The 14278-nt window shown below is 35.2% G+C and overlaps 1 protein-coding gene across 1 annotated transcript in view; it reads left to right on the plus strand.

Moving 5' to 3' along the window:
* The window catches only part of LOC148952703 (rho GTPase-activating protein 26-like), a 98864-nt gene that overhangs the window by 36045 nt on the left and 48541 nt on the right, over positions 1–14278 (plus strand). The window contains exon 7 of the mRNA XM_089087369.1: positions 6928–7034. Within this exon, the coding sequence (XP_088943495.1) occupies positions 6928–7034 (107 nt within the window). The remainder of the gene's footprint in view (positions 1–6927; positions 7035–14278) is intronic.

The raw sequence follows: 14278 nt of genomic DNA on the forward strand, positions 1-14278 counted from the left end.
AATTTAAACTCAAAATTACTATTAAAGAATAAATGAAACCCAAAACGAACAGAAATTAAATAAACAATCATAGCAAAAAACATACAACAAGTAATAATATAAATGAATAAATAGATCTTAAAACGAGTAATGCTTAGATTGAATATGAAAATCAAGCTTAAAACGAAAACAAATATTTTGCTATTAAAGTATAAATAGAACTTAAAACGAACATAAATTAAATAAACAATCAATGCGAAGAAACGTACAAAAGATATTAATGTAAATGAATAAATAAATATTAAAATGTTTTAAAATTAAATTTAATATTCAAATCAAGTTTGATTTGAATAAAATTGGACACACCGAAAAACTTGGGCACCGTATTATGACAGATACATAAAACCTATTTTATCGTCAGCAGTTTACTGAAATTAACTCCTATAATTATTTTTACTTTTATAATACTAAGAAATCAAAAATTAATTAAGGTTTTATGAAATAGATGTAAGCATATGTATATTAAATTGACACTGCACATTTTTTTTCAGTAAATTCATTTGATTTTGTTTTCAGTAAAGTACAAATTATATTCTGGCTTTTAGAAAGCATAGGGGTTTTGAAACCTACTCACATTAATTTATGCTCGTTACTCTAATATTTATTTTAATTTTTGTTCGTTTCGGGTTTCATTTATTTATTGATACTGATTTGGGGTAGTTGTATGCTTGGTAGATTATATGATAGTCCGGACACCAGCTGTTGAAATTATGAACCATACGACGATGGAATGGGGCTGCTACGAGAAATAGCCTACCCTCCACCCCCTGAATTGACCATGCGGATTCAAAAATACCAATGGCACTTGCTTGCGAGTGGTGGAACACTCCGAAAATTGACATTTTATTATATTTTGGTGTTTCATGCAAGACAATGCATGTTCCACAAAGTTTGAGGTGCAGTTTTCCGCTCAAATAGAAATGCCTAGAAGCCATAGAATGTTTTCATAACAAACTAACACGATTAGTTACGAAAAATGGCAGAGTTAAAAAAAAATGGAAAAACTATATGAGTCTTGAACAGTCTTGGAAAGTATAAACAAAATCAAATTGAATATTAGATATATAATGATATTAATTTTTGAAATATACATCATTTAAATACTTTTTTTCACTATAATTTTTATTTTTATTTTGAATGCTATAAGAAATGGAAAATAATAAATGTGTAATACAAGAGTAATTCGTTTTCAGTGAAGCACCAATGAGACAGAAGGCTTTAGGTTTTTACAGTTAAAGAAGGGGGCAGTATCCAAATTTTGCTTGTACTGGAACTATATTTGTCTTGACCAATCTTGAAAAGAATTGATAAATTAAACTGAATATTTGATGCATAATGATATTAATTGCTAGAAGCTCATCAGTTTAAAATTTTACTGTAATTTTAATATTTATTTTCAAAATTAAGTACAAGAGAAAACATTTTTATATGAAAAGTTTTAATATTTATTTATTCATTTACATTAATATATATTGTATGTTTTGTTTGCATTGATTGTTTATTTAATTTCTGTTCGTTTTAAGTTTCATTTATACTTCAATAGCAAAATATTTTTTTTTGTTTTAAGCTAGATTTTCATATTCAATCGAAGCATTACTCGCTTTAAGATCTATTTATTCATTTATGTTATTACTTGTTTCATGTTTTTTGCTATGATGGTTTATTTGATTTCTGTTCGTTTTGGGTTTCATTTATTCTTTAATATGAATTTCTGGTCGTGTTGAGTTTTAAATATAACAGGTCTTTTTATATCCTTATCTTAATTTTAAAATTGCCGTCAATTTTATTTGAAAAACTTGTTTTTCGGAAAGTTTTTTTTTTTAATTAATTGTTATTAGTTTTTGATTGCAAAAAGTTTCAAGTTTTATCGCATGGGGGGGGGTGCTTACTGTCCGATTATTCTTAACTTAAAAAAACGGATCTAGAACTTTCAATTTAAATCGAATGAGGTTTTTTTCAAACTCTATACGATTACCTCTTTGATAAAAACCATTTATATGAACAATAGACAGCTTGCATAACTTGTGGACAGCGATTGACAACAATGAATGGATTGAAAAAATAGCTCCAATAAGGAGGTCTAGACCATTTCACTTGCTAACACAAAGGGATTACGACTGTTTGGAATTGACCTTAATAGGAATTTGTGTGCCAAAGCAATTTTGCATCTATCACAGAGTATGTATTTTAACCTTATAATTGGATAATTATAATAGATTTCCTATGTGTTCTTCCCACACAAAACCTCTTCCCATAAGTTATAAACCCCCCTTAATAAGTTATGCCCCAGGCCATAACTTACAACGCCTACCCCTGGGCCCTGGTGGGCTGTGTCGACACCGGAGTTTTTTGTTATCAGAACTTTGAACTATTTTAACAAAATGTCTATCTCAAAATTTGTATCTGATGCATTTAAGGCGAGGACGAGGGAGAGGGGCTAGTTGACCTTCATTCTCTTTTGACTCTTAAAAATTGAACAAGAACTTTCAATTTTCAATCAAATGAGCCTTCTCTAAAGTTTATACGAGCATCCCTTCCATAAGAAATAATATGAAGGATTCGGAGAAACCTTAAATTACAACCCTTGCCCTGAGGGCTTTGGGGGAGTTGTAATCCTCAAAGACGTAATTTCCAGAATATACCACTATGCTTATTGAAATGACTATCTCAGAAGGTTGAGTAGATATCTGTGGGGAAAAATTACGTGTGAGAGGGGGGTTATTTATCTCCGAGTTATTTATAACTATCGCAAAGGACATACGTTCTCGGAATTTCCAATCCCCTAATCCTTTTTTGAGCTTTTTACGACAACGCCTTCTTTAAAACCTTATATGCCCCCAGGGCATAACTTAAAATTCTTGCCCTGAGGGTTGTGGGGGAGTGTCCTCCTCAAAAACATATTTTCTATCTGGAAATAAACTGCGCTGAATAAAAAATGGCTATCTCAAAATTTTGATGGGGCGTGCTGGGGGGAATGATGGGCGTGGGGGGGGCTAGTTGCCCTCCAATCTCTTTCGACTATTAAAAGGGGCACTATCCCTTTAAATTTCCAATTGAATGTGCCTGTTTTGAAGTTTTTACGACAACGTCTTCTACAAAAACCTTAAATGCCCCCAGGGCATACCTTGAAACTCTTTCCCTGAGGGTTGTGGGGGAGTGTCCTCCTCAAAAACATATTTTCTATCTGGAAATCAACTACACTGAACAAAATGGCTATCTTAAAAGTTTGATTGGATGTGTTTGGGGGAATGGGCATGGGGGGGGGGCTAGGTGCCATCATTTCGCTTTCGAATAGTAGCAAGAGTATTAGTCTTTTAAACGCTCTAACGACATAGCCTTTGTTTACAATTCACCGATAATATTTTCATCTACAGCTTTGTATGTCCGCAAGGCATATAATAAAACCTTAGGCATAGGGGCTTTTGAGGTGTTTCCTCCTAAAAATAATGTTTTCTATCTGGAAATCAACTACGATGAAGAAAATGGCTATCTCAAAATTTTGATTAGATATGTTTGGGGGAATGATTGGCGTGGGGGGGGGGGGCTAGTTGCCCTACAAACACTTTCGACTATTAAAAAGGGCACTATCCCTTTGAATTTCCAATTCGAATGGGCCTTTTTTGAAGTTTCTACGACACCGCCTTCTATAAAATCCCTATATGCCCCCGGGGCATATTTTAAAACCCTTGCCCTGACGGTTCTGGGGGAGTGTCCTCCTCAAAAACATATTTTCTATCTGGAACCCTTGCCCTGAGGGTTTTGGGGGAGTGTTCTCCTCAAAAATGTATTTTCTATCTTGAAATCAACTACGCTGAACAAAATGTCTATCTCAAAATTTTTATCTGATGCATTTAGGGCGTGGAGGAGGGAGAGGGGCTAGTTGCCCTTCAATCTCTTTTGACTCTTAAAAACAGGAACTTTCAATTTTCAATCAAATGAGCCTTCTCTAAAGTTTATACGGGCATCCCTTCCATAAGAAATAATATGAAGGATTCGAAGAATCTTTAAATTACAACCCTTGCCCTGAGGGCTTTGGGGGAGTTTTAATCCTCAAAGACCTAATTTACAGAACTTAAAACTACGCTGAACAAAATGCCTGTATCGGAAGTTGGTTTTGATGTGTTGGAAGAACAGCGTGTCGTGGGGGGGGGAGGGCTAGTTGCCCTCCAATCCCTTTTTACTATTAAAAAGGGCACTAGTCTTTAAATGTCCAATTGAAAGAGCCCGTGTCGAAGTTTTTACGACAGCGCCTTCTATAAAAACCTTATATGCCCCCCGGGCATAACATAAAACCCTTGCCCAGAGGGTTGTGGGGGAGTGCCCTCCTCAAAAATATATTTTCTATCTGGAAATCAACTACGCTGAACAAAATGGCTATCTCAAAATTTTGATTGGATGTGTTTGGGGAAATGATGGGCGTGGGGTGGAAGGGGGCTAGTTACACTCCAATCACTTTCGACTATTAAAAAGGACACTAGCCCTCTAATTTCCAATCGAATGAGCAGGTTTTGAAGTTTCTACGACAACGCCTTCTATAAAAACCTTATATGCCCCCAGGGCATAACTTAAAACCCTTGCCCTGAGGGTTGTGGGGGAGTATCCTCCTCAAAAATATATTTTCTATCCGGAAATCAACTACGCTGAACAAAATGGCTATCTCAAAATTTTGATTGGGTGTGTTTGGGGGAATGATGGGCGTGGGGGGCTAGTTGCCCTCCAATCACTTTCGACTATTAAAAAGAGCACTAGCACTTTAATTTCCAATCGATTGAGCCTGTATTTAAGTTTCTACGACGAAGCTGTCTATAAAAACCTTTTATGCCCCGAGGGCATAACTTAGATCCCCTGCCTTGAGGGGGGTTTGGGAGTGTCCTTCTTACAAACATATTTTATATTCTGAAACCAACTACGCTTAACAAAATGGCTATCTGAAAATTTTGTTTGGGTGTGTTTGGGGAAATGAGGGGCGTGGGGGGAGGGGGGGCTAGTTACACTCCAATCACTTTCGACTATTAAAAAGGGCACTAGCTCTTTAATTTCCAATCGAATGAGCCTGTTTTGAAGTTTCTACGACAACGCCTTCTATAAAAAACCTTATATGCCCCCAGGGGATAACTTAAAACACTTGCCCTGAGGGTTGTGGGGGAGTGTCCTACTCAAAAATATATTTTCTATCTGGAAGTCAACTACGCTGAACAAAATAGCTACCTCAAAATTTTTCGTGGGTGTGTTTGGGAGAATGATGGGCGTGGGGGGGGGGGGGCTAGTTGCCCACCAAAAATTTTAAACGATTAGAAATGGCACTAGAACTCTCGATTTCCAATCGAATGAGCCCCCTTTGAAGCTTCTACGACGACCCCTGCCATATGAAGTGCCTCTGGGAAAAAAATAAAAAATAATTAAACATTGGAGTCGTATGGCCTTTACTATAGGCAACGCTACAGCGTTGCCTCTGATTGGCCAATGGTTTGATGGTCTGATGGCAACTTGATTTTAATTCAAAAATCGAAAACCAAGGGTACATGTAAGCAAAAGCATTCAATTATAATTTACTCAGGAAATTCGAATAATTAGACTATGCCCATAGTTAGTATAAAAATGATTTATTAAATTACCCAATCTACTATATTATATTAATACAGATAGAAGCTGGTCATCTCCCCCTCCCTAAACAGGGGTCCTCCCATTGACAAAGTCTCACTCTCTCTAAATTGTATATGACATGAACCCTTATCAGGATAGTGCTGGCGTGGTACCACAGCCAAAAGCCCAAATCTTTGAAAGCGAATTTTTCCTCTGATTTTCATTTTTTCTAGCTAACGGAAGCATTTGGAAGCCAAAAAAAAAACTATTAAAAATGTTATCTATTGAGGGTATGGCATTTTTTGTATTTTCATTGAAAAAAAATGCTCTCCTGCCCTAAATTTTTGAATTTAGGGAAAATTTGAATTATCCCACATTTTCGCAAATTGATTCTATTGCTCATTAAAACAAGCAATTGAGAATGATCAAATGATCAAAAAATTTTGATCATTTGATCAGTTTTAATATCGTTCTTAACATTCATTTGACAAGCCTTTCTGTTTAATTTATTGTAGACTTTGAGAACATCATTTATATTTCCTCTCGTCTAAGGACACTGGGGAATAACGTAAAAATTTCAAATTCGACTAGTTTTTACTTATGTAAAATTGTTGAGAAAAATATGAATAAATCAATAAAGAGATGTGATGTAATAAAAAAAAACACAAGAGAAAAATACGTATTCTGGGAAAAAAATCGGATAAGATAACGGTGTGGGGATAAACGTGCAAACGCGGGGAGTAGTTCTGGCATGCTTAGGTTATTTGGTATGTTTTGGTTATTAGTTCGTTTTAGGTTAGTTTTTGTTTTATTCGTTTTGCTTGCATTAGTTTTGGGTAATTAATTTCCCCGGGGGGGGGGGGTATTGTCGCCAAGAACTTTACGTTTACCAAGTTTTAATCGGGAATATTTTTCGTTTTTCTATTTTATTCTTTTTAGTGTCTTGTTTTTTCCCGGGGGGGGGTCATCAGGAGCTTTACCTTTACCAAGTTTCAATGGGGAATATTTCTTGTTTTGTTATTTTATTCTTTTTAGTGTCTTCTTTTTTTCCGGGGAAGGGAGGGTGTCATCAGGTTTTACTGCGGTTAAAGATAAATAATCATCGACTTCGGTAGCAAAAGTTTAGATCAAATTAGTGCAAACTTTAGTCTTGTTAGGAGTATTCGTTAATTATTTTTTTTACGGCAGTTTGTAGTTGAAATAGATAAGAGCAGATAGAAAATACAGAAATGAGGTAATGGATATGAACAAAAACATATAAAAAAAAATCCAATAAAATTCCAATTAATTTTATGTTTGGTTTAGAAGCTTTTGGTTCGTTTGGATCAACCTGGTCAAAACAGTATTGCAAGTATCTCAAAGAAAATCGGGTATTCACAATGATGACTTGCAATCTACAGTCAGGAAAAATTGTAAGTCTCACTTTTTTTATTTCCTTTCGCTTTCCTATTTATTTTGTTTCTTTTTAATTCTTCTTTTTCATTTATTTCATTCTTCGTCTTTTCTGCCAGGATTCTTGCTAATCGCATAGTGGTTCTTAAGATACATATAGTTTTGAATAAAACGCAAACGACGCAATAGGTTTTAGACTTTTATGGTTAGGGGAGTGGAAAGGTTTGTAGTAATTATATACAAATTAAATATTTGATGTTCGAACGGCTGAGTGAAAATCTTGTAAAAGATAGGGTAACACTGCAAACGAGGTAGGGTAGTGAGCCTCTTGGCACTGCTGTGTCTCTGGCATTAGTTTAAACCTTCATTGGAGGCATTTTGGGTCTGATCACAGTAAGAAGATATTCAAGCCATATAAATATATATATATATATATATATATATATATATATATATATATATATATATATATATATATATATATATATATATATATATATATATATATATATATATATATATATATTATATATATATATATATATATATATATATATATATATATATATATATATATATATATATATATATATATATATATATATTTATATATATATATATATATATATATATATATATATATATATATATATATATATATATATATATATATATATATATATATATATATATATATATATATATATATATATATATATATATATAATACCGTGAATGTCCAAAAATGGTGAATATCGACTTTCATTGGTGAATCTCAACAAACACTCAATACGTAAGTGAAAAATCAAATATTTCAGTACATTCTTGTGCATTCGGATCCTCACTGTTGTTGTCAAAAATCACAGATATGCTCTGATGAATGTCCAAAAGAGAGGAAGCAACCCCAATCCGATAAAAAGAGGAAAACCCCCAATTCTTAAAAACCAATCCTTATATCTAATCAAGATATAGGACAGGGAACAATCAAATCCTTATCTCTGCTTGGATTCAGTCAGCTTTGTCGGTCTTATGCAAAGTTTGATGGTGAATGCAACGCGTTGTTAAATTTGTTGCCTATGAATGTCTAAAAGAGAGGTAAAAACCTCAATCCTTAAAACCCAATCCTATGAATGTCCAAAAGAGAGGAAAGACTTCAATTCTTAAAACTTAATCCTTATCGCTAATTGAGAGATAAGATAGGGAAAAACCAAATTCCTAAAAACCTCTGCTTGGATTAAGTCAGCGTTGTCGGATTTTTTTTTCTAATACCCTGATTTGTACAGAATAGATACTGCAGTGAATCATGATCTTTTTTTTAAAGTTAAATGCATTAATTGCGGGTAATCGAGAAGACACTTGTTTTTATTTTTCTCAAGAGAAGAACTGTACAAGTACTTTATGGAGTTGTTTCTGCTAAATTTAAGAACAACACACCTTTGGATTACAAACAATTGAAACGTTTTGACGTTATAAATATTACAATAAGATTTGTTAAACGTTTTGACGTTATAATATTGCAATCAAATAATGGTAGAGCATTCAGTAATCAAGTCATATTCGAAATTTGCGCTATGGGAATTTTTTTTACTATTATTTTCTTTTCTCATTAAAATTGTACTGTGTCTTTTACGTTCTTAGTCATTCCTCCTAGAAAGAGCGGTGAAAAATCTATCACTACTGAATTACAGAGAAGAAACTATAAATCCCAGAAATGCTCAGCACTAACATTCACCATTAGTGTATGGTGAGTATCGACATTCTCCGGTGAAAGTCAGATATAAGGATCTTAAACAAAATTTTGGACATACACCAAGCGACTAATTGTTTGTTGACATTCACCGGTGAATGTCGTCATTCACCAGATTTTGAATATTCGTAGTAACAAAGAAATTAAATTTGTGCATGAGATTTTTCCTTCATGGACAACGCCATTTTAAAGAGTAACCACATTCACACATATAATATTAAATATCAGAATAGCAATATCGAGCAGCTTCAGGGAAAGACCTATACTATTAAAAGCTTAGTCAAACAGTTCGTGGTAACGAACTGTAAGTAAGGAGCGACCCGGCTCAATGGTAACCGAAACTCTAAAAAACGGAATTTTGATACTAATAGATTCACTAAAAGAATCAGATTTTAATACTGATTTCAAATACATAAGTTTCATCAAGATTATTCTTACCCATCAAAAGTTACACGCCTGAGAAAATTTGCCTGATTTTCGAAAAAAGGTGGAAACACCCCCTAAAAGCTATAGAACCTTAATGAAAATCACAACATCATATTTAGTGTATCAGAGAACCCTACTGTAGAGGTTTCAAGCACCTATCTACAAAAATGTGGAATTTTGCATTTTTTGCCAGAAGAAAGATCACGGATGCGTGTTTATTTGTTGTTTTTTTTGGTTGTTTTTTTTTCCAGGGGTGATCGTATCGACCCAGTGATCCTAGAATATCGTGGGAGGTCTCATTTGAACGGAAATTAAAAGTTCTAGTGACCTTTTTAGGTGACAAAAAAATGGAGGGCAACTAGGCCCCCTCCCACGCACATTTTCTTCCCAAAGTCACCCGATCAAAATTTTGAGATATCCATTTTGTTCAGCATGGTCGAAAATATGATAACCATGTCTTTTAGGATAACTTAATTCCCCGAAGTCCCCGGGGGAAGGGCTGAAAGTTATGAACTTTACCCACTGTTAACATATAGTATTGGTTATTGGGATGTATAACAACGTTTTCAGGGGGGACGTTTCTGGTAGTGGAGGGAGGAGGTGGGTCGGGGGTTATATGGGAGGATCTTCCCATGAAGGAAGTTTTAATGGGGGAAGGGACATTGCTATGAAGAGGGCACCAGATTTCCCAGCATTATTTAAAAAAAGATCAGAAATTAAATAAAATAAAACAAGTTTTTAGACTGAAAGTAAGGAGCAACATCAAAACTTAAAACGAACAGAAATTATTACGTATATGATTGGGATCACCCCCTAGTCAATACCTCGCTCTTTAAGCCAAAGATTTGTAAGTATTTTCATAAGAGCTATTTATTCTAATTAACGGCCTTTGTGATTAAGGGGTCATTTTTAAAGAATTGGAACAAAATTCGAACTTTAGCTTAAAGAGCAAGGTATTGACTAGGGGGTGAACCCCTAATATACGTATAGAAATATATGAATTCAGTAGTGCATTACGTAAGTTAATTCGTATGGTAAGTACATTAATTACTAATAAGAACGTTCGTAAATAAAATCAAAAAACTTCCCAGAAAGACATGTAATTAAATAAAAGTAAACTTAATATGAAAATTTTGTTGTAATTATTCATGCACGGTGAGCCAAAATCAAAACCTGCATTAATTCAAAAACGTTCAAAAATTAAATAGTTTTTTTTTTAACTGAAAGTAAGGAACGACGTTAAAACTTAAAACGAACAAAATTATTCCGTATATGAAAGGGGCTGTCCCCTCCTCAATGCCTCGCTCCTTACGCTAAAGTTTGACTTTCTCACAACTCTATTTTTTTTAAACAATAAAAAACTTTAGCGTAAAGAGCGAGGCGTTGAGGAGGGGAAAGCCCCTTTCATATACGGAATAATTTCTGTTCGTTTTAATTTTTCACGTCGTTCCTTATTTTCAGTTAAAAAAAAACTTGTTTTTTTTTTATTTAATAACAATCTTAAATTGTACCGGCAAGCTCAGAATATGATTTCGCTCCTAAATAACTCAGTAAAATAGTTTTCCTGTGTGTGTATATACTAGTATTGTAGGAACCTACGCAGGAATTTTTCGGAGGGAGGGGGGTCATAAAAATCAAATTTTATTTGCTAAGTTGAATAAGAATTGCCCGGACATTTAGGAAAATATAGAATTGGGGGTGGAGGTGAGCCACCTTCCTCTGCGTTCATGTAGTGTGTAGTAAACTATATCAGAGTACACGTTTATGAGTTGTTTCTGACTTCAAAGATAATGTTCTAGCTAGATTTTTAGTGGTTAAGCAAAACTGCAGCTTTGAGTCAGAAAGTTTTTTTTTTACTACTTACAGCTCCCTGTTGTATAGAGGTGAAGTTCAGGGGATAGAATTTAATATTAAAAGCTTAATAAACAAACATGACTTGTAATTTCAGGCTCTGACTATGATTTCAACCTATTATTTACTTCGATAAATTTTGTGTATGTAAATCATAGGCAGCGCGCTAGCGCTGCCTAAGTAAAGAACGATGTGGGCACAGTGTGTTTTTTTTCTCCATGCACTTCGTATCGAAGGAGTTGTCGTAGAAACTTCGAAAAGGGCTCATTCGATTGGAAATTGGAGTGGCTAGCCATTTTGTTCAGCGTAGTTGATTTCCAAGTAGAAAATATGTTTTTGAGGAGGACACTCCCCCACAACCCTTAGGGCAAGGGTTCTAAGTTATGCCCTGAGGGCATATAAGAACGATGTTGGCACAATGTACTACTTTATTATTTTTTCCTTTGAACCAGGGCACTTCATTTGGAAGGGGTCGTCGTAGAAACTTCAAAAGGGGCTCATTCGATTGGAAATTCAAAGGGCTAGTGCCCTTTTTAACAGTCGAAAGTGATTGGAGGGCAACTAGCCCCCCCCCCCCGCCCCTCATTCCCCCAAACACATTCATTCAAAATTTTGAGATAGCCATTTTGTTGAAAAAGGGCTCATTCGATATGAAATTCAAAGGGCTAGTACCCTTTTTAATAGTCGAAAGTGATTTGAGGGCAACTAACGCCCCTCTCACGCCCACCATTTTCCCAAACACATCGAATTAAAATTTGAGATATTAGTTTTGTTCAACGTAGTTGAAAGTTCTGGAAATTACGTCTTTAAGGATGACAAGGGTTGTAATTTATACCCTGGGGTATATAAAGTTTTATTGAAAGCGTTGTCGTAGAAACTTCAAAAGGGCTCATTCAATTGGAAATTGAAAGGGTTAGTGCCTTTTTTAATAGTTGAAAGTGCCTTTTTTTTTTTAAAGGGCTAGTGCCCTTTTTAATAGTCGAAAGTGATTGGAGGGCAACTATCCCCACCCCCCCCCCCACGCCCATCATTCCCCCAAACACCTCCAATCAAAATTTTGAGATAGCCATTTTATTCAGCGTAGTTGATTTGCAGATAGTAAATATATTTTCGAGGAGGACACTCCCCCACAACCCTCAGGACAAGGATTATAAGTTATGCCCTGGAGGCATATAAGGTTTTTCTTGAAATCTTTGCTGTAGAAACTTGAAAAAGGGCTCATTCGATTTGAAATTCAAAGGATTAGTACCCTTTTTAATAGTCGAAAGTGATTTGAGGGCAACTAACGCCCCTCTTACGCCCACCATTTTCCCAAACACATTGAATTAAAATTTGAGATGTCTGTTTTGTTCAACGTAGTTGAAAGTTCTGGAAATTAGGTCTTTAAGGATGACAACCCCTCCCCCCACAGCCCTCAGCCCATTTGATTTGAATTTCAAAGAGCTAGTACCCTTTTTAATAGTCGAAAGTGATTTGAGGGCAACTAACGCCCCTCTTACGCCCACCATTTTCCCAAACACATTGAATTAAAATTTGAGATGTCTGTTTTGTTCAACGTAGTTGAAAGTTCTGGAAATTAGGTCTTTAAGGATGACAACCCCTCCCCCCACAGCCCTCAGGGCAAGGGTTGTAAGTTATGCCCTGTGGCATATAAAGTTTTTATTGAAAGCGTTGTCGTAGAAACTTCAAAAGGGCTCATTCAATTGAAACTTTAAATAAAGGTTCATTCGATTAGAAATTCAAAGGGCTAGTGCCCTTTTTAATAAGCGAAAGTGATTAGAGGGCAACAATCCTGCCTCTCACGCGCACCTTTTCCCCAAACACATCTAATCAAAACTTTGAGATAGCCATTTTATTCAACGTAGTTTTAAGTTCTGGAATTAGGTCTTTAAGGATGACAACCCCCCACAGCCCTCAGTTTAAGGGTTGTAAATTATGCCCAGGGGGTATATAAGATTTTTATATAACGCGTTTTCGTAGAAATTTCAAAAAGGGCTCATTCGATTGGAAATTGAAATGGCTAGTGTCCTTTTTAATAGTCGAAAGTACTTGGAAAGCAACTAACACCCCTTCCACGCTCACCATTTCCCCAAACACATTTTGAGATAGCCATTTTGTTGCATGCAGTTCAAAGTTCAGGAAATTAAACCTTTGTGCAGGAAACTCCCCCCACAGTCTTCAGGGCAAGGGTTATAAGTTATGCACTGGGGGCATATAAGGTTTTTATTGAAATCTTTGTCGTAGAAACTTGAAAACGGACTCATTCAATTGGAAATTCAAAGGGCTAGTGCCCTTTTTAATAGTCAAAATTAAATTGAGGGCAACTAACCCCACTCTCAGGCCCATCTTTTTTCCAAACACATCCAATCAATATTTTAGATAGTCATTATATTTAACATAGTTGAAAGTTTTGGAAATTGGGTCTTTAAGGATAACAACCCCTCCCCCCCCAGCGCTCAGGGTAAGGGTTGTAAGTTTTGCCTCAGGGGCGTATACGATTTTTATTGAAAGTTTTGTCGTAGAAACTTCAAAAGGGCTCTTTTGATTGGAAACTGAAAGGGCCAGGGCCATTTTTAATAGTTGAAAGTGATTGGAGTGCGACTACCGCCCCTCTCATGCCCACCATTTTCCCAAACACATTCAATCAAAATTTTGAGATAGCCATGTTGTTTAACGTAGTTGAAAGTTCTGGAATTCCGGTCTTAGAGGATGACAACCACCCTAACAGACCTTAGGGTAAGGGTTGTAATTTATGCCCCGGGGGCCTATAAGGTGTTTATAGAAAGGGTTGTCGTTTCCAAAAGGGCTCATTCGATTGGAAATCAAAAGGCCTAGTGTCCTTTTTAATAGTCGAAAGTTAATGGAAGGCTTGACATTTTTATAGTAAAGATCGAAATGGGTATAATGTATTATTTTTTGTTGTTGTTGTTGTTTAGACAAGGGCACTTCGTATCGAAGGAGTTGTCGTGGGAACTTCGAAAAGGGCTCATTCGATTGAAAATAGAAAGGGCTGATGCCCTTTATAATAGTCGAAAGTGATTACTGAAAAAACTTACTGACTTTACTGAAAAAATACAAATGAATGTGCATTGACAGTTTAATATACATATACTGATATTTAGTAATCAAAATGTAAATATTATTTGATTTATTAAAGTTATAAAAGTAAAAACATTTATATTTTTTCTTTCAAATGCAAATTTGTTCTGGCCTTGGGAAGGCATAGGGGTTTTGTGCCCA

The sequence above is a fragment of the Artemia sp. Qi Xiang Cuo genome, chromosome 4 (genome assembly GCF_049724085.1).
Source record: "Artemia sp. Qi Xiang Cuo chromosome 4, ASM4972408v1, whole genome shotgun sequence".
Taxonomy (NCBI): domain Eukaryota; kingdom Metazoa; phylum Arthropoda; class Branchiopoda; order Anostraca; family Artemiidae; genus Artemia; species Artemia sp. Qi Xiang Cuo.